This window comes from Nipponia nippon, unplaced genomic scaffold (genome assembly GCF_047370975.1).
Source record: "Nipponia nippon isolate SJK-2023a ecotype South Korea unplaced genomic scaffold, ASM4737097v1 scaffold_21, whole genome shotgun sequence".
NCBI classification, from domain to species: domain Eukaryota; kingdom Metazoa; phylum Chordata; class Aves; order Pelecaniformes; family Threskiornithidae; genus Nipponia; species Nipponia nippon.
Window position 1 is genome coordinate 5280135 of NW_028262338.1, and position 21715 is coordinate 5301849.

The 21715-nt window shown below is 37.6% G+C and overlaps 1 protein-coding gene across 4 annotated transcripts in view; it reads right to left on the reverse strand.

Annotated features, from left to right (window-relative positions):
• Positions 1–21715, reverse strand: part of TENM2 (teneurin transmembrane protein 2) — a 1190981-nt gene that overhangs the window by 67655 nt on the left and 1101611 nt on the right. For 3 of the 4 annotated variants that reach the window (XM_087760049.1, XM_087760052.1, XM_087760051.1), the window contains 2 exons: positions 17127–17327; positions 15388–15600 (listed from right to left, as the gene is read on the reverse strand). In XM_087760049.1, coding sequence (XP_087616175.1) covers positions 15388–15600; positions 17127–17327 — 414 coding nt within the window. The remainder of the gene's footprint in view (positions 1–15387; positions 15601–17126; positions 17328–21715) is intronic. The other variant, XM_087760050.1, reaches the window with a different exon arrangement.

Here is a 21715-nt window from a genome sequence, read left to right on the forward strand (position 1 = left end):
GTGCTAGACATCCATTCTGCATCCCTTTTCAGTATACATAAGCCTCATGAATATCATGCAATTTTCCAATTTTTATACCTACCAACTGCACAAATAACTAATAAAAGCTACAGAAATAAAAATGTTGTTTTCACAAACAAACAGTTTTTAATCCTGCATGCACAGACAAAGCGTAGGAAAGCTCTCTTTTTGTTCCTTCTTTATCTGCCTAAGTGGTGAAGGAAAAAACCTCATAATCCTTCAAACATAGCCAGTTGCCTTGATATTTAAATACTAAATAAATCTGGGAAACCGATTTTGATCTACTAAGGAGATCACCTTCACCATTTCACCCCCAAGAAAGCCAAGGGTATTTAATCTGCACTTGGAAGAAATTTGAAAGAGGAAAGACTCTTTAAGCTCTGCTTGCTTTATATTAAAAATATTTACTATCTGGCAACTGATAGCTCTGCCCTCCCCCAGCCTCACTAGAAGTGACCTTAATGCTCTGGAACAAATACTTCAGTCCTTCTGCTTATGGACAGAGCACTTCTTTCCCACTTCTCTGCTGAAGCCATCAGAAGCACCCACCAGGCTTTTAACTTGGTTGCCTCGCATCTATATTTGACCGAGTTTTTAAGCCATGCTGGGAGAGGCAGGATGTTATTAGTTATAATGGGACTGCTCGCTAGGAGCGCTTCTCTCGGGAGGCGAAACACAATATCTGAGCGAGCTGGAGATGCAGCCAAGAAATCCAGAGATCGCTCCGCCTCGGCCGCAACACGATTGTGTGATCAATACATTGGATTAATACGCTTTAAACACTGATTCATGTCAGGTGAAGAGGTGCACAACTATGTGTTGTCATGATATTTGCTTCAGTTTAAAAAAAAAAAAAAAAAAAAAACAGGGAAAAGCAGATTTAGCACTATTAAAAACAAAGACCAGTCAAGAGGAATTTCCAATAACAAAAAAACCCCCTAAACAACAACAAAAAATTCTGTGCGTGGGACATCTAAAGGACAATTTGCTACAGTTCTGTGCAATTTGCTCTTTCTTTGCAACATTGAAAATACAGCATGAGTAGCTAATAGTATCTCTAAACATATCAAATAGATGTCAAGGAAATTTTACTTTTCTGTTTCCTATCCAGGTTATTAATTAGCATTATTTACCCTCAGTGTTCAAATACAATTATAACTTTGGTTACCGTACTCTGCCCGTTTCCCATAATTTCAGTCGGGTACAGTATAATTTTTCAGTTCTTATCCATAGTTGAACTGTTGCCGCATTCGAAGGAACATGTTAGAAACACATATTAATCAGGCTTTCCTTTAGACCATAACCATTTGTTCAAAGCTGTGACACCAAGCAGTATATGCCAGCCTCTTCCACTGCACAGCAATATTCCACCAGCTCAGAGCAGAAAGCGAGAAGCACTGCCCGAACCTAAGCCGCAGAGGACCTCCAGAATACCCCACTCCATGGTCCGCGACTCGCTAACAAAAGAACACCTTGCCACGCCAAAACGTTAGCTGAAGGTCGCTCACCTGCGGATTGATGCAGTTTGTCTCTATTGAGTTTATGAGATCTCCACGGGTCTTAATCAAGCAAAGTGAACTTCGGAATGGCTTTAGGTTTCCGAGTAAATATGTATGTGGGAATATGTTTAATCAGGCATACTGCATATCCAATTTACTGTAATAACTTCTGTAAGCGGTTAGGAAGTTCTTGCAAAAATCCTTCTTAACTGGGTATCGCTCACTGGACAAACTAGCCCGCAGTTTAATGGCATCGCCTTTCTCCTCCCGGTACAAATCGGTACACTGAAGACATTTCAGTGCATTTTCCAGCGTGCGTGCCTGCTTCTCCTTCTGAATGAAACAACTTACTGATTTTAATTATTTCCTAAGCTGGAATGAAGTTACCCAGCTCAAGTAAGGGGTCAGTAGCAGTAGCCCTGTGAAACCTTATCTTTAATAAGCCTGTAATTTTTAGTCATAGAACAAAAAAAATAGAAGCAACACTGAAAAGAAGAGACATCTTCCTTTTCACTTCACTGTCATTTGTTCACATTTGAATGACATCTCTCCTCACATTTTATAGCATCTTTATCTCAAGCAATAAAATAGAGAAAATAAGTAATTAAGATCTAGGGGCATATTCTGCAAATAACTTTAAGAAAGCTCCCATTTAATACCAACAGGAATATTCACCTTAAAGAAATCAGATACCCTATATACACTTTGCTAGACATTTGTAAAAATACAGTGTTTTATCTCAGAAATGCTGACAAAAATCCTTAGTACATAGCAGGGGAAACTAACTATAAAGGTTGAATAAACAGATGCAATTTTAAATGGAAGGCAAATACGTTAAATTACCTCAATTCTGCTGAATAAGTATTTCCCTTCACAAAGCATCTCATACTTAAAACTTTCCATGCAGTAACACTTTTAAATTAGGTAATAAGGATTTTAGGAACTTCGTGGTAACTAGAAATACAAATACTGGTGAAAGACAGACTTCACTTATCGAATACTCTTGTATGGAAGATTGAAAGATTAAAAGGAATGGAGACATCATTGGGTTTTAATAAGCAATGCCTTCATTTTATTTTAACAGAACTTCATGTGGTATGAAAATATGAACAAATTCAGGAGGCACTTCAGTGTATTCACAAAGTTTGGTATCTGAGTGATCTCTCATACGTAATTAAGTCTTTTGATAAAGGATACGAACTACTGTTTGAAAGTAAGGAGGGGCCTGGCTAATTTTGATTCACTTTTTTTCTTCAGCATATAAGCAATCAAAATTGTTATAGAATATATAACAAAAGATCCCAATGAAAAATCATAAAACTGATAACCTCGACAGGCCCCTCTGGATTTGAATTAAGGAAAGCTGCAGCTGCAAGCTAATGCTTGGGCATCAATATAGATTTTTTCATTTCCCCTTCAGCCTTCTAGCTACATATGCAAGAGTAACATGGTATATACATTGTTTAAGCTTCTGGTTCATAACCATCTCTGCAGAGGAACAATGCCGAAACAAGGAGTGCAGACCTGTTTACACAAGCTTAACATTTTCTATCGTGTAATGCTCACCTAGTATTTCCTTCAAGCAACTGTTGCCCTCGCAGCCTTCACAAAGCGACCTTGACTCTAATAACCTGTTCTCTAAATATGGAAGGCTTTCTCCACTCTAAATCAATATTTCTGACTTATTTTGGGGGAAAAAAAAAAAAAAAAGGTTCAAACATTCACAGGACACAATGAAGATATATATGGATTGGCTTCATGATAAAGAATCAATTAATAACGATCCAAGGGAGACAGTAACAAAAAGCAATTTTACCCCTAGTTTCCAAAGAAGCCAACAAAAAGATGCATTGGATATAAAAATCTATGTAACACTACTTCCCACCCTCCCCCAAATTCAACTACCTATTAACAATCCTGCATGGTGAGCAATGTCAACCTTCATTTCATATTCCTAACAAACTCCTATGCAGTGATTTTATGTCTTAAGTCTAAAACATCTTTTCAATATTTTTTGAAGCAAGAAAAGGCATATTGCCATTATTTTTCCAGTACTGTTATCAAATTACTCTGGAAAAAAAAAAAAAAAGTAAGGAGCAGAATTAATCAGAATCTGTTAACATTTTAACAAATTCATATTGTGCTTTCACTTTTCAGCAGTAAATAACGATCCATGGCTTCCTGCTTTCAGTAATACTTTTCTTGTTCAAATGCAAGCGACCCTGCAATTTAAAAATAAAAGAAAATAGGGAAGAGGGAGAGAGACACCCACCTTCCTTTTCTATAACTGCCTAATTCTGAGCACGCTATCTTGCACTGTAAAACCGTATGCTATAATGCTAATTCCTCTATTAATTTCAGAGAGAAGTGATCTGTAACCCAGCATATACACATTTTGCCTTGCCTTATTAAATGGAAAGCAAAGAAGTCAGATCAGATTATATTTAAAATGTGCTGAAAAGTTGATGGCACCATGCTACATTAGGAACTGAGTTCTACTCTCTGGTATTCCCAGTGGTTAAAACAAAAAGTCAGTTCTCTCATCTGTACTAATGCGTCTCTGGTTTTAGGAGAATCAGCGTCTTCAGGGACGTCTAGGGTTTTGTGTTTGTGCATGCTGAATTTACAAAAAATAACTTCAGTGCTATTCTTGAGGAACTCATTCAACAAGAGGCTCAGCAATCCCTTTTGATTCCTAACAAGTGGAAAATCACACTATTTGAAGCAGTACTACTTCTAAGATCAATAAATCACCATGTTCTAAGTAAACATGTTATTCCTAAACTGATCTTTTTTTTTTTTTTGTTAATTTGTTCTTTTGGATAATTGTCCTCTTAGTATTGCTTCTAGCCTAAAATCACAACCTAGTAATATTTTTCACTACAAACTGATTTAGTTTTTAATTAAAAGGAATGGGTTTTAATCATGATTACACCATTGTATTTATTTCTTAGATAACAAAGCTATTATCACTACTATTTCTCTTCGGAACAGGGACTGCATCTTGATGCACTGTGGTTCTTTAGCTCAGTTGTTCAATGCTCTGAAAAACTGACTATTTGAAGGCAAATTAAAACATATGTGGTCTAGATGCATTTTGAATCTTACTCATTTATCACACTCATGAATAACTTTACTCTTTCAACATCTACCTAAAAAAAAAAATTCTCATCTGCAATTTTATAATTAACTGGAATGAATACAGAAGAGATTAATCTTTACTTTATATGGGTTTCTGTAAAAATATACTAAAATGTTAAAAGTGTGTATATTTTTTAATTATATGAAAGATTAACTATCAGCTCGTGTAGTTCAGTCCACCCCAATCACTCCAGAACATTTAAGAAGAAATACTTAAACCTTTCCTTGCAGCTATTTTGTATGGTATCTTATTTCACAGCATTTTAAAGGCAGGCCACAGCCTATTGATGCCAAGTTAATCAACCTGCTCTGTGCTAGACTGTTAGAAACTGTGAGTAGAAATGAAAAATACAATGGGATTAGGAAAAACCAATAAACCCTGACACTGACTGGCAGTTTATCGAAACTATGGCTCCCTATTTACAGAATGCAGGAAAGCCACAGCTTTTAAAAGGCATTGTACAACAGAGAAAAGACAAATCAGTTGGGTAGGACTTAGGTGCCATTATGTAAGCTGTGTTTGAGAGAATGCAGAAACTGTTTTACACTTGAACATCTGGGACTCGCTGCACGGCTCCCAGTAACCACTGAGACAGCACAAGAAAAGGCAGTGAATCCCAGATGCTAGACATCAGTCATGGGCCATAGAACTGGCAGATTACAGTAAGGCGGGAGTAAAAGTCTCTTAAGTTTAGTAGAATGAGAGGGAGAAAAGCTTTACATGGGTAAGCAAACACGTCTCCTCTGCCTAAATTTTCGTTAGGTATAATGTTATGATCCACATCACACTGAAGTCTTTCTGAAAGTAAAAGTTACTACTTTTCCATGAAAACGGCTTAACTGTTTAAGAGAGGTACTTATTTAGACTGAAATATTTAAGTCAAGTGTGTAGCATCCACTGCTAAGGGTCAGCTCTCAGATTTGAAAATCTTCAAGGAGGCAGCTGGACCACAAATCCTTTCTGCTCTAATCCTGTTATTGAGTGAAGAGAGAATGAAGATAAATACAGTAACCTTAATTTCTCATGTCCCACTTTTCCTTCAGCTTTTAGTGCTACGACTGTGAACGTTGCTGCTGGAGTAATGAGACACCAGTATTGCTTTATCTCTATCTATGCCAGCATGGATGCGTTTTGAATACAACTGAGAGAATGAGATGGAGAGTTATATGCCAATCAATAAGATATCACTGAAAACACTACAGAAGTTTGTCCTGGAAATTACGGAAATCTAAACACTTAGTTATAATTTTCATGGCAGCTATAAATCAAGTAATAATGACCCTAATATTACTCCAACTATCTGCACTTTCAGCATACAGAGATGAACACAGACCATAACCTCAGACCCGAATACCTTCAAGAACACTCAGGTTTGTATTTAGTTCTTACATTTCAGTTACGTAAATGATGTTTGTAATTTCTTTGGGCAAATGAGATATACTACGTTATATGATGATTTCTGTTGGACAGAAAACTTTGCTTCTTTTTATATGTATAGAAAACTGTATCTAAAATGAAATAGATTGAGGCTACCTACAGGAATAATCTCCAGAAGCGAGGTTATCCTAATAAGCATTTCATAAGCAGGTCAGGATAGGAATGGAAAGAAAGAACAACAGAAAAGAGCTGAATAACATAAATCTCCTAAAGACTTTGTTCAATAAGAATGGCTCAAAATACCTCATAGCTGGTACCCTGAACAAGTCCCCATATTCAATCCTTAAGATCTTTTAAAAATTGTCTTAGTAAGGGCTTTTAGTGAAAGGAGGATGTATCAATATTCAACATCAGTGTGTATTTCATCCTCAGTGAGTAGTTACCGCACAAGAGATAACTGACAGTTTAAAGAGAAAGCTTTCAACGGATTCATTTTTCCCCAAAGCCCTAAATAGATCACACAGCAAAATCCTGAACTGACACTTCAGAGATGCTATGGAGACCATTTTTTCCTTTTTCTTTTTGACACCGATGTTTTTAATACAACATTAAACTACGAAAATATTAAGAAGAGAATTTCAAAAACATCAAGTATCTTAGGAAGACAAGCCTCTAACTTCTAACGCATCCTGTGGTTAATTTGATATTAATGTAGGAATCGGAGACAAAATTGACAAGAAGCTGAAAAGGGAAAGCCTTGCGTCTGAATTGTTATTCCATAGAGTTTGCAGCAGTCAGGCAAAACACATTTGGCTTTATTTGCATCTTCAAGCATGAAAGATTATATGAAACTGATACTTAAGATACAAGAATTATACCTCGAGAATGTATAAGCAAGAATGCAAGCGATTAAGGAAAAGATACCTTTAACAAGCAGGCCTCAAAAGCACGGGCAGATATTGCTCTCTTTTGTATTTTTCTCCTAGTAAGTATAAATACTATATATATATGTATATACATATATATTTCTCAGGATCTGGTACTACCTTTCTATCTCTATACAATCTATGTCACTGACCTCTCACAAGTATTCCCATGCCTTTGTTGTTTTGTATCCAGCAACACCACGTAATTCACTCACTTGCTGAAGCTGTGCTTGACACCACAGGGTACAAAATAACACAGAAAACATTATCTGTGGAAGAAGAGAAGATTGCCTGATGCTGTGAATACTCCTATGAACAGCAAAATCAGCTTTGCCCTTTCAAAAGTTAGATCAGCTGCCTGATTGATTGCCCTCCCCCTCTTTTTGTGGTCTTTTAAGAGTTCAAGAATTGGCCAGAAAATCAATATAACTCATGTAGAAGCCCCTCCAAAAGGAGAAAAAAGAAACGTGATTTTAGTTTGGGAAACTATTCACCAGTATCTGCTGGGTGCATCTCTGAAGTACCAGACAAAATGCAGGAAGCTTTGCTGAAAACACACTCATTAAATTTTTTGGGCTAGAAAGGGAAGAAGTAAGGTCATGTTCTGCAAATATTCTATATAGAGGGAAGGAAAAAAGCCACTCAAGTGTTCTGACACTGCACTGTGACATATTTCAATCATTTACAGGAAGCCCTCAGCAAAGAATGCAAACAGGAAAGTTCTTCCTCATGAATAAGCTTGCCTTTTAGCCAAAAAAGATCCCCAGCTGCCCTGTGCAAATTCTGCAGATGAAAAGGAATTCTGTTTCTAAATTCCCTGAAAGTCAAACCACTCTCACTGTATACAAATCTCTGCATAGAATATTTCCTTCCAAATACATATAATCAGCTATCTTGCTCAGCTATGATAAGTAAGAGGATGCATATGGTAGTTCTGGATTCCTTAGTGCTACAGAAATTGTTTAGAAAGTTTAGTCATCCCTGATACCGAAAAGTAGCAAAGTATGTTTTAGTTATTGGGATAGGAATTTACAAAGTTACAAATCTGACACAAAAATTAGCATGAGATTCAAAACAAGAGCTATTTACACAACATGTAATCTGGGGATGTCACAGCCAAGAGATTTTATTCAAAAGTTTTGGAGGTGAAATAAAACATGACACATTTACAAAACCGACAAAGCACCCCAACAGCAAATGTAGTTGGAAAAGACTGGCTTGGGGAAGACCGGCTGGAAAGCTACTCGGTGGAAAAGGACCTGGGGGTGTTGGTCAATAGCCGGCTGAACATGAGCCAGCAGTGTGCCCAGGCGGCCAAGGTGGCCAACAGCATCCTGGCTTGTATCAGGAACGGTGTGGCCAGCAGGAGCAGGGAGGTGATGGTGCCCCTGTGCTGGGCACTGGTGAGGCCGCCCCTCGAATGCTGTGCTCAGGGTTGGGCCCCTCACCCCAAGAAGGCCATGGAGGGGCTGGAGCGTGGCCAGAGCAGGGCAGCGAGGCTGGGGCAGGGGCTGGAGCCCAAGGCTGGGGAGGAGCGGCTGGGGGAGCTGGGGGTGCTCAGCCTGGAGAAGAGGAGGCTGAGGGGAGCCCTCATTGCTCTCTGCAACTGCCTGAAAGGAGGCTGGAGCCGGGGGGGTCGGTCTCTTCTCCCAGCGAACAAGCAATGGGATGAGAGGAAATGGCCTCAAGTTGTGCCAGAGGAGGTTTAGGTTGGATATTAGGAAAAATTTCTTCACTGAAAGGGTTGTCAAGCATTGGAACAGGCTGCCCAGGTTGAGTCCCCATCTCTGGAGATATTTAAAAGCCGGGTAGATGTGGTGCTCAGGGACACGGATTAGTGCTGGACTTAGCAGTGCTGGGTTAACGGTTGGACTCAATGATCTTAAAGGTCCTTTCCAACCTAAATGATTCTATGATTCTAAGATAAAAAGCTTTATCTTTCCAGGAAGACATTTCTAATTGCTTATTTACCGTGAACTTGCATCTTTACTGAAGCACGGTTGGACTAGATGACCACTGGTCTAATTGACTAGTACATTTCCTTGGGTTTGGTTATAAAATGTATACGTGATATAATATAACATACGTGACCAAAACATCACTTTATAAGGGAAATGTCTACCTTATGAGTTTCTCTATGCTTGCATGACGGAAATTAAAATGTAAATTATATGCAGAGATGACAGAAATCATTGAGAATCTCTCAGATTAATTCATGAGGTATCTGCTACTCTTCCGTTTTGCTGAAGAGACGCATGGGGGGAAACCACCCTATCACACTCCAAATGAAAACTTGACGCCACGTACCTGGAAGACTGCATCACAGATGTGCTTATCAAGAAACCCGCTAACAGGTGCAAAGACAATAGGATGACTGTATTATACAGGTGAAGAACCTGAATCTGCAGATACAGAAACAGCCAACGTCTCTAACATTCTTGGTCATGTCATCGTATATATTACCAACATATTTCTATATCATTAGTAATGAAAAGTGGTCACGACCCAAATATTCTATGCATTTTTCAAATAAAATGAAAAAATGTGTTCCTCCCTCTACAGAGAATGCAATCTAAATTTCCATCATCGTCGTTAGTGGTTTCTTTATGCCTTAATAGGTTATAAACTGTTACAGATTAATTTTAAGTTAGAAGTGCATTGGAGAAGTCTAATATATCTAGCTCCTTCTAAATTGCTCTTTGTCAGATACGATGGCTTTCCACTGTCTCCTCCCACACACTTTCCATCTCTCCTGAAAATTGCTTCATCTTTGAATCATTACTGTTGTAATTACAACAAGAAAAATCAGTAGTAGAAGCAAAAAATCTTTGACACAAAGAGCATTATCATGGGACAAAAATATCCTGCTGTAGCCAAAGATAACACAACGCTGCATTATTAATGTTTCTATTGATTATTGACTTCATGATAAGGTAAAAATCTAAATCTTTACACTTTATAAGTCTTGTAGTCCTTCCAGTCTACAAAAAATATAAACATGTCTAAAAGCTAGAAAGGGGACAGTCATCCCAAAACACTTGGGGAAAAGATACTTTTAGTAAACTTTTTTTAGTAAAAACAGAGGTGGAATACTATCTACCTAGTGCTCAGTTGGGTGAGTCTTGGTACTTCAAAGGGAGAGGATTTGAAGTATTTACCTACTGGGTGTAATATTTGCTCTTTGCTTGAATGTTTCAGAGTGGCTCAATATACACATTGACAACCCATTATTCTGCAAATACAGAACACATAGATTAGTCTCCTTGCTTGGATAAATGATCAATTCTACTTCTAAGAGCAGCATTAGATTCTTAAAGCGGATGACAGTACAAGTCAACACAGGCCATTGTAAAATAAGGTACTTAGAAGGAATGCTTCCTTTTAAGCTCATCTAAAAATCAGACTGGAAGAGAGCTCATACAGTTCAATGATTTTCTAGTCAGCTTTCTGCCCCAGGGCAGGATGAATTACCTCTCTTCGATTCCTGACAGACGTTTGCCTAAATTGTTGTTAAAAGCTCCATTGACGAGGATGCCACGACTTCCTCAGACCATCTACTTTGGTTTTTCATTTACTGTTACAAGGTTTTTCCTAACACCTAACCCAAATCTCCCATGCTGTAACTTAAACGTCTTATCTTAATCACTGCAGACACAGAGAGCCCTCTCCTTTCCCTGCACACTTTTATGTATCTGAAAATTTTAGGTTATATCCCACCATGCAGGTGACAGGATTGTGGTTCTTTCAAATCTGTCGTCTTTATTCAAGGCCCTGAAGACACAGAAGATAAGGTGTAGGGCTAATACAGATTTCCAAATCCGTTATTTACTAAGGAACATGTCCTACCATTTGACGTTTTCCGTACAGAGGCCAAGGACTCAGGGGAGGAAAGGGAGTGGCAGATCCCCCCCTCCGGAGTTAGACTCGGAAAAGCAGTACCAAGGCCAGGAAGGAGACTCTGCAGAGCTGTGCACGTCATCCCGGTTTGTGTTCTGCCTAGCAGGTAGACAGTTGGAGGTTCAGCTTCTATGGCTGCCAAGGGGGTACAGCTCATTTGCATTGAAAATAATAAAAAAAAAAAAGGAACAGAGAAGATAAGAATTGCCTTGATCGTAATCTGCAGCAGAGTATCCATATTATCAAACATCCTTTACTACAATCTTTTGCCACTTTCTGCCTGAAAGCAGGAGTGCTTAACCTACATCTAATGTAGGATGTGAGCAGACAAGAGCCAGGCTTTGGGAATATGACAGGCTGCCACAAAGAAAACCTCACATCCAGGCTTCTGGTGAGAGCTTACCTTACGAGATACAATGTGTTTGTAGGCTTTTAAATTTTACTCATAATTATTTCGGATTAAATTCTGGTTTCACTGGTCTCAGTGAGATTTTTACCAATGACTTAATAACAGTTGTATTTCATGCTGCAGGGATATGAACTACAGATGGAATTATGCTTTTAAAATGGTATTTTTGACTGTTTCTTAAGATCTCCATATATATCACACTGTCCTTAGTATACACTCCTGATAGTTTATATGAGAGCACCGTCCACAACAGTTTAAAACCAGCAGTTTTAAACATCCAAATATTATTTTCAGTGAAAGTAACAGATCTGTTTCATAACAGCATGCTTTAACAACACTCAGATGATTCAAGAAAAAGCCAAATCCTCCATCTTAAAATTCTGGCATGAAATTGGTTCAGGATTTAGCAACTGCTATATCTTAGTCTTTTGCTTTGTTATTAGTTTTCCAATATTTTTTTCCTCATCTAGATTACCCTCTATTATTTAGTTATAACTTCCTCCATAATTGCAATCAATGAATAGTAATCACTTAATAAACATATCCTGACAGGTCTATTTTTGCACTGGGAAAAGATTCATTTTCTTTATCATCACTCCACTAAGCAATTTTTCTTCTCACCTGAGGTAGCAAAGTGAAACGTAGTGCCTGGTGCAGAGTTCTGCTCTGCTACGTACAACATCTGAGCAAGGCCAGACACCACTCCTTTCATTTTTATATTTTTTGGATATAGATTTATCAAAATCTGCGTAACCTGGAATTTGCATTCACTGATTTTTACACATAATTCTATTGCTGCACATAGGTGAAAGCTGCTTGTGCAAACAGCTTGTTATCACTGAGCTAATAATGGCATTCTGCGAGACTTTTCAGAGTGTTTTTCTTAAAATGCAGGTAATGCAGAGAGAAACCGCATTTTTGTTAAATTTTTTGAGCTTAGATACTCAACATCAAAATGCCAAAGAGCGTGCATTCTGTCAACTATCTATAAAGGCCTAAACTGATATTAAATAGAATAAAATATCCTGAATGAACCTGGATACCTGCAGGTTGCTATAATGATTTCTCTTCCACTGCCATGCGAATACAGCACATGAAACTGGTAAAGAAACACAAATAAAACAAAATGTATTTTGGTTTGTGTACAGAAACTTGTTTTTTTTCTGCGCAAACTAGATTGATTTGTTCCAAGTAGGCTTGGCCTAAAGTCACTGGAACGAAAGCAAGTTTTTCTACTGACTTCAAGAGACTTCAGACTAGATGCAGCAATAAATGGAAATTCAGAGTAAAGAAATTCTCCTATGAGATTCACATTTTTCTGCTTCAAGTCCATACGGAGAAATTCTCAAATGTCTCGTGAGGCAAGCCTGGCATTCATTGCTCCTGAGGACCTAACATGGGTATTCAAAAATTCAAACTATGTGCAGGGAAGGGAGAGATTCAACCTCTGCTCATATGTTACTCCACTCTGTTTGTCAGGTACCTTCCAAACAGGACTAAAACGATGGCTTTGGATTAAAAAAAAAAAAAAAAAAAAAAAAAAAAAATTAAAAAACAAGGTTTGAATACATCAAATTTGCATTCCTGAAGATTAACTTTTTAGGTGGGCACTCTTCCGTGAGTAAGTCTGACATTAAATGGTCTGTCAACCTCTCAGTTGAAAGCTAAACTATAAAGGGAGTAACTCTAAATTAAAATGAGTTTTCATAAAATTTAAGTACGCTTTAGTTCTTCGCACTAACGTTTAAAACATCTTGAGCAACTCATCCTTGGTCCAAAGTATCAATTCACCCTAAGGACAAATTTTCCAGTGGTAACTTCTAGCATTTTTTGTACAAATACCGAAAAAAATTAGTTTTACCACCCTTATCTATCCTCTGAGCTCGCTCTCAGTTTCAGCCCCACGTAACACGAACCGGCAGGATGAAGCTGAGCGGTCCCTCTGAACTGAATCCCATTTCTGGCATCATGCTTTTGCTGTTGTAAATGGCCTCACAATCAGGCCTCGTGATACGAGCATATGAAAATTCTTACTAATACAGGCCTGTCACAAGAATATATACCTGTCTACATGCAACAGGCAACTTATGACTGCATAAATTTAAATGTACAATAACTAGAAGGGTCAACTTAAATTTTCTGCCCTAGTCTCATCTTTGCCGCAGGCAGACTCACATTAAGTTTCAAGGAAATCTTTCTAATACATACCAAACAAAAAAAGCTTATGCATATTTTAATCACTTCAGCAGTATCACCCTTTCTCTGAAAAGAAGAATTGATTATATACATCAATAATAAGGAAAATATTTATTTCACAGCTCTGAAAATTAGACTAAAAATCTCACTTCAGAGTTCACTAGTTCAGCATGTAATTTTCAGAATTCTTTTAAGATCTCAGTACAAGGCATCTTTTTGTGTGCACAGTAATGAAGACTTTAAATACACTAATTACCTCTAAACATAGGCATATTACTAAAAGATTATAAAGCAAAACAAATTTTGCGCAAAGCAGCAACTTTTAAATAAGCAATTATTACAAAATTTAATGCAAAAAAAATTTATATACTAGGCATTTTGTAAAGGTCTGGGAAGTGCTTAACATGAAAACAAAATGCCTGGATTAATCTAGCAGAGATATGTTGATATGATGGAAGTCAGAAAGCAATTGTGAAAAAACACTCTGCATCTATGCTGGTGACAAAGTGTTCAGTCATAAAAGCTTTGATTTAAATCATATTAGCGTAGTGTGGTGGAAGCATGCAGCACCACAACATCAAAGGATATGCCCCCCCAAAATAAGTATCTGTTTTTGTTTCCTCTCTCCAATAAGAGTATACTTTTAGTTTCCAACTCGTGTGTGTATCAGAAGTGGTTTGTTTATCCAGGGAGAAATCAGGGGGGAATGAAAAAGAAAAACAGCTTGAGGGATGCAAGAATCTCACCATACTTTTAAGTAAAGAAATAACAATTCACTTGTAATAGGACTGTCCCATTAGGGTCCCTGATTGCCACGAAAATCTCAACTGACCTAACTCCTTTTCTTTGTTAAATTTACCACTTCAAGATAATTAAAACAATATGACCTTAGATTTGGACTCACTATTTTTCTTTTAAGGTAACCTCACAGTCCTCCAGAAATTCTTTGGAGAAAAATGCACTTGCCTGAATCTCACATTGTCTCAGCAGCTGGATACTCTTGTTCCAGATAATTTTGCTCGGACTTCTCAGAAGAGATGTGATCACTCAGAATTTCCCATTTTTGATTACAGCATAGGTAAAATAACAATTTTTTCCTTTGTTTTCAGTAACTTTACAAAATAATCCAAATACACTACCTGACTGCTTGTAGAGACAGAATGAAGAACTTCATTTATGAACAATTAATTCCTCTTCAGAATGAATTTTCAAGCGTAGTAATTGAGAGGATAGAACATCATTCCTTTGTGTAAGTATAACCTTTTTGAACTTCCCAGGCTGACACATCACAGCTGAGATGCAGTCCTGTTAGTCACGGCACTCTGCGTGATGCCAATGCTGTACTGAGCAGCACGCTATTAGGAAAGGGTACAGCAGCATGCTGCACTACCGACGGGGCCCTCCCATGCTGGGATTGTCTATATGCAAACACCGTGCCCACTGGCACAGCACAACACAGGAGAATGCTAGGGAGCTATTTCTGTAACACCAGGAACACTTATTCCTCCACAACTTGACCCCTGCTCTGTGTGGTGATGGTGCTGATGTGTTTCAGATGTGATGTGTAATAGCAGGAGAGCACTGATGCATCAGACCAGGAAATTAAAAAAGATGCCATTCACACAAAGGAATGTTTAGTTAAGTTTGAAAATCTTGGCTCAGATGATACTGTGATGGACCATTTGTTACATCTTTACTTACTAATGTTCATTTGCTGTGGAATTTGTTGCTGGTTTCTTCCCGCTACAAATCAGTTTGTTACTGATTTTAAATGATTCCAAGAGCTCATCTGCATTTCACCCAACACATTTTGAGTCAGAGACAATATCTGAAAGCACTAGGGTCCTTAAAGGAACAGCCTATTACAAAACACAACAGTAACTATGTTTCTACGATTTATGAAAAGAAAGCAATATGTGCCTGTTTCGGTGCCTGTCGTTTGCCTACCAATGGTGCAGTGCTCCCCATTCCAGCCCTCTCTGCATTCACATTTCCCATCTTTACAAGTTCCGTGCTCCGTACAACGGGGATGACACACACGCTGGTCACACGCCACTCCTGTCCACCCTTCTTCACAGCGACATGCTCCGCCAATGCACACCCCGTGAGTGCCACAGTCTACAGAGCACACTTCTAGGAGAAGAAAAGCACAAAGGTTATAGCTAGCTTACGGCAGCGGGGCAGAAGCAGCGACCTAGCCGTGAGGGGAAAAGCGAGTACAACAGGTATGCTTTTGCTGGAAACTGTATGCTGTCAAAAGCTGGCCTCTTCATATTCAGATCAAACCCAGCATTTAACTTCTGCTTAAAACCAAACCAAACTATATTAAAAAGTTGTTTAAAAAAATCTGCTAATGTATGCTGGACAAACTGCTGTAGAGCTGCGTCCTCTCTTCAGATACAAAGGAGTTTCAGAGGTAGCTTCCCCAACGCCTGTCAGCAGCGCAGAGGGGGAGCACGTAGCTCTGGTTTACTCAAGGCTGGACCTCTGGTGATTGTGATACAGACATTGATCTGCTCAGAATGAGACTGAAACTCACCTAAAACTCATTCAGCAGAGAATGGTGACCATTCGGGGTCACTTAGGCTCTAGGAGTGCCGGGTAAAGGACACTTGCAAGGGAGAGATTTTGGAACCCTATTACTAACATGGTCAGTTGCCTGGTGTTTTACTCCGAAAATTCTTCTACCGCTCTCTGCCCGCTGAAGTTGTAGAAGGGCAAACAGAGGGGTCTGTTGCCTCATGCATCATCAAAGAAATTGACAGCGAAACTCTCATTCATGAATTTTTCTGGCTGCTGATGCATGAAGCAGAAAACACACATCTTGATATTCATTTCACCGGTGGGGTATTCTAAGTCATTAATCTTAAGAAATAACTGAATAAGTGTGAAAACTGTAAATATTGTTTTGAGAGACTTGCTTATGGCCTAAAGCTCTGTCTCAAAGTTCAGCTTACAACAGAAATGCAAAATTCCCCGTATTTTTTCCCCACAAATAGAACATTTGCTGTCTTGTCAAAACTGTTTTTTTTCTCTTTAGCTCCTTCTGTTACACTAATCAAGTCTTACAGCCGTAGCTTTGGAGAGGATGAAATTTTTTAACCTACACTTTTGTGCCTGCTTTTTAGTGTCTCTTGCTCTAAAACTGTTTTTTTTCAATATTCCATGTACAACTGAAAAAGGAAAAATACCTTTTATTTGACAAGAGATTTTTCCATTTTGTGATGTTTTTCATAAATGAGTAGCATTTTGATGTGCAGTAAAGCAAACCCCCAAAATGTACTTAATTGTAGTGTTTTCCATTCCCCAAATGTTATAAACATATTTATAAATAATGGAAGTTTTCATTTACAGTGGGGAAACAGATGTGAAGCACTTAAGTATCTTTTCCAGTCCAAATGAGGATCCGTATCAGAATGAAATATAAACTCCTAACTTGCGTCCCCCTCGCCCCCCAGCTGACAGTCCCAAATTAAGAAAGTCACAAAAAATAGTATCTAAGACATAAATACACTTCTTCCCAACAGAACTGAACTGGACCACACATGTTCCAAAGGCGATTTTCTAAATCATTTGCATTTCAAACTCGCCATAGATATTAATGTGTTAATGAAATAGGAACATTATTGCAAAATCAGGAAAAAAAATATTTTTCTTACCAACGGAGCAGTCAGGACCCATCCAGTTGGGATCACAGCTACAAAGACCCGTGTCAGACAGGTAGGTACCGTGCCCACTGCACTGGTCCGGACACTGGGCTCTGGGAAGCTCGCAGTTTATTCCACCCCAGCCTGGGCTGCAGAGACATTCTCCATTGACGCAGACTCCGTGGTTGGAGCACGTTGGATCTAAGCAATCAACTACAGAAGAAAACAAAAACAATGTAGAGAAAGGTCAGTTCACACAATATGATGTTTGGAAAACATGTAGATGCATGCTCTGGAAAGTTTCTACCACTGTGATAAATAAAGCAAATTGATGTAGTTCTTCAAGTCATATTAACACCTGGTCCGAGAATGGGAAAGTGTGAAGTAATCTGTGTTCTACATTAGCTCCAAATAAAGCAGGGTGTGACTGAACAATGAAAGCTTACTGCAGGAATGCTGTAGCGAAGAAGCACAAAGACTTAAAAATAACACTTAAATATATGCAATAGGAGTTCCACAGATAAGCCTTCACCTGAGGACATTTCTTCTGAAATAACACTGAAGGTCCAATGGCTCCTGTTCTATATTTCAATAACAAAATAAAAAAATTACTGAAAAAACCGCACTTTTAAAAGCATATTTTTCTTTGGCGTACCTTCATCAATACTGCTATTATTACTATTGAAACGCTAGAGCGTTGGGAGAGTAACATTATGATATCCACTTTAAGTACCTAGGAGTCAAAATATCAGTAGCTTTCAGCTTCATTTAGACTCCTACATTACTCAAGCATTTCTGAACGTTTCATTCGTCGTCCATTAGTAGCTGAGCTGTGAAACTGAGAGTCCTAGTTACTTCAACCCATGTTCTAACCAGCAGATAATTCCTCTTAAAGAAATAAAGAAAAACAGAATAGATATTGATTTCATTTTTTCTGAATCCAGAAACAACAGAATAAGAAAGTGAAAATAGTTATGAGGGAAAATCATCCAATGAGATTTCAGCTGCTATTTCAATCCTGATAAATAAAGGAATGTTACAAGCTGTCTTTCAAATAAACTCTACCAGTAACATTATGGTTTTCCAAATTTTTATCTTATATCATGGATTTGTATAAATATACTACGCTCTACTGCAAACACCAACATAGAGGCTTTACCAACTGCCTCTTGCTGTGGAATTGAGGGCCAAGGTCAAATTCATGTCCTAACTGAAATGAATTCATCTCATGACTGGTATACATTAGCTCACAACAGAAGGACCAAGAATGATTGGCATTCTCTCTTGCAGCTCCAGGAAGATCTGAGTTTATAATGAAAGCGATTTATCTCTCATCTTTTCCAAATTGATCCTTCTAAATTAAGGCAGAGACATTTTCACTCTACCTTATGTGAACAATACTTGATCTTTCAAATCTCAACTTTTCTATAAACATAGAGTCTTGTCAAATTATTTTATGTAGTTGCAGAACATTTAAAGTAAGTATAGAGATTAGATACAACACAGAGGATTGAGGCAGGCACATTCAGAGATGCAATAACATGAGCTATCAGAATAGTTTTGATTTTAACTCAGATTACAGTAGTACAGGAATAAATTACTATAAAATTTCTTACAAGATTTTCATTTTAATGATGACACTGGCTAAAGTTGGTTTTTTTTTTTTCATTTTTTATTGTTTTAAAATATAATGCTTAGTTAATTGGTCATAAAAATATTATAATGAATTTTTGTATTTATAAGTAAACCACGATTGTTTTGTGGCTCAGCTCAGATAACATTTGATAAATTCCTAAATTGTTTTAAAATTATTCAGAATGCTTATCCTGTACTGTTATTCCTTCTTGGTGCTTAACAAAATTAGAGACCCTCCAAAGTTTAAGAATATATCTTTCATACTATTTCTGTTGAGCCTGATAGACACAGAGCTGTGATAGAACGATCTGACTGAATAAAGAAATAAAGAACACAAGGATTTAATAGTCAATTTACTTTTAGGATGAAGGTTACTTTTTCCCCCTAAATTTAGTCTATTTTTTTAGATGGTATTTTAATAGAAAATTTGAAAGGATAACATGTATATGACATTGTACGTGGCAAGACAGCTAACTTTAGGAGATACTGATGAGTCCTAACGTACTCTCCATGTCAGAAATGTATCATCTTCCTTCTCAAATGAAAGTACTAATGAAAGCAATGTGGAGCATATGAAAAGCACCACCTTCTGCTACGTAAATTACCTGACTTTCCTCTATCCTGAATTACAGTATTCATGCAGCTGAGACTTATTTCCACAGAATAAGCCTATTGATACCCCTAAGCCCCCAATCTCCCTTGTTTTATAGAATAACACACCAACCACCTTTGTCCTTTGTTCTAGACAAATATACTTTATAGCTGTTTTGTTCTATAATATGGGTAAGTAATAGCTTTCAAGGTTTAAATTGAAGAGAGTTTTTACTTTGAACTCAAATCTTGTTCTATTTTAATACATGCTTTTAGAGTTATCATCTTGGGCCAGATCCTTGGCTGCTAAAATTAGCATAACGTGATTACCTGCAAAAGAACTACACCGACTTACGCAGCAAAGGTTCTGGCCCCGAGCCTTTAGAAGGGTTTACAATGGTATTTAATAAGGATTTATAAATGGAGCTTCTCTGGTGTTTAAACAAAGGGAACGCGCCTTAGCGAGGAAGTACGTTAGACTTGGTACTCAAAGCCCCTTGGCAGCTCAGATCATTAGAGCTCATTTAGTATTGGGCCCTCTGTAGATTTGACAAAAAAGGTACTGAAAACAATTTATATCCCAAAGGACAAAAAAGGAGGTCAAGGAGTTTTCTGAACAATATGTACCATAAAACCCCCAAAGAGCCATGAATTACACTTATAAAGTTAAATGTCATTGAAAAATGACTCGACCATGGAACTGACAAGAAAACCACCCGTAACTTAACCCAATTTGGCAATTTCACTTGTCTCCCCCTAAACCAGATTGAATGAAACCTGACAAATATGCCACTTCATCTTGTGTGCAAATTTGTTAATAGAACAACAGTGTTTATGCTGCAAAAATTGTGCATCACAAATATTGATTTTGGTGCCACTTTCATTTCAGGTAAATTGTTTGAACAATATGACCATGATGAATATCAGAAATAAAAAGCTAACGGGAAGAAAAAAACGCTGACCCACTTATTCTAATTCAATATCCTAGTTGGAAAACAGTGAATGCATCAACCTTCACCATTCCTTTTGGAAGCTCCAATCAATAGAGGAAAATTTCATATATTATATATAAATACAGATACATTTATTTGTGTCATTTCACCATTAGAATGGTAGAATTTTAATTCATGCAAAATCTTTACATAAGATCAGATGATTACCTGCAACTGGAGAGACACCACTTCATATTATACCCTTTTTCCCAAACCTCTTGAATTAATGTGAGAAATACGTACAGAAGAAATGGAAATTTAGAATAGAAACATGATGGTTGATTTTTATTTAATTGTAAATTAATGTATTGACTTATTTATTGCCCAATAATGTATGCAAAAGGTTATTTTAACCTTTCTTGTCATGTTATTGGCCCCTTCCAAGTTTGCAGTTAATACCTTCTGCCTTCGTAATCCATTTATCTTCTTAAGAAAAAACTTATCCTTTCAAGCACACTGTTGATTAAATAACGTATATCCTTTCACTTCACATAGTAATTCACCTCCCCAAAAACTCTGTTGACTGACAAGGTTTTGTAGTGTTTCCAACTTGGAATGGTGTTAACACCACCTTTGCAAAAAGATAGGCACTAGCTTGTTCTATAAACTTCTCTGGAGTCGGCGATGCGTTTGTTTCACCCATTTCAAACATTCACCTTCGGATAAGCTGAATTAAGCACTACAGGAGCCTAATTCTCTTATAGGAGTGACAGGGGATTCAAGATGTCTAGCTCAGATAGACCACAGCCATTCTAGGCAACTGAAAGCAGAGAGAGAATTTCATGCAAGTAGCTGGCAATTACAATCAAGATCAGGGAGAAACTGCTTGCAGGGTAAAATTTACAGAATCAAATGAAAAAAAGATCATTTTAGGCCATATACCATAGTCTCTCTAATAATACCAGAATTTATATGACAACACAAAACATGATGAAATTTATATAAGTTAATTAGACTAAGCGAACAATTGCAGTTAGTACCAGAAAGAGAACTTCTGCATTCCTGGGGAATAGACTGGATGTTGCAGAGCATGCTAAAGACGGTCTTTTCCATCTTTGATTTCGATGAGAATGCTAGCTATAGCAAGGCATTTCAGATATGAAAAACTTATTTCCTATAATCGTACACTCAGGATGAACTGAGAACTATCAATTCTAGCAGACAAAAAGGACATTACAGAATTTTCTGGATATAGCTTAAAATGTAACCCATTAAAAACTAGGGAAAAACTCTACTGACTTCAACTGGGTTCTGGATTAGAGCTTTAATAACCAGAGTTGTGAAGCTTTCCTGGAAGGAAATGACAGGAATGAACTGAACAAACAGTTGCAGTGTTGACAGTCCCACTGGTGAGGATCCTTGCTTTTTTTTGCTTCTAGGAAA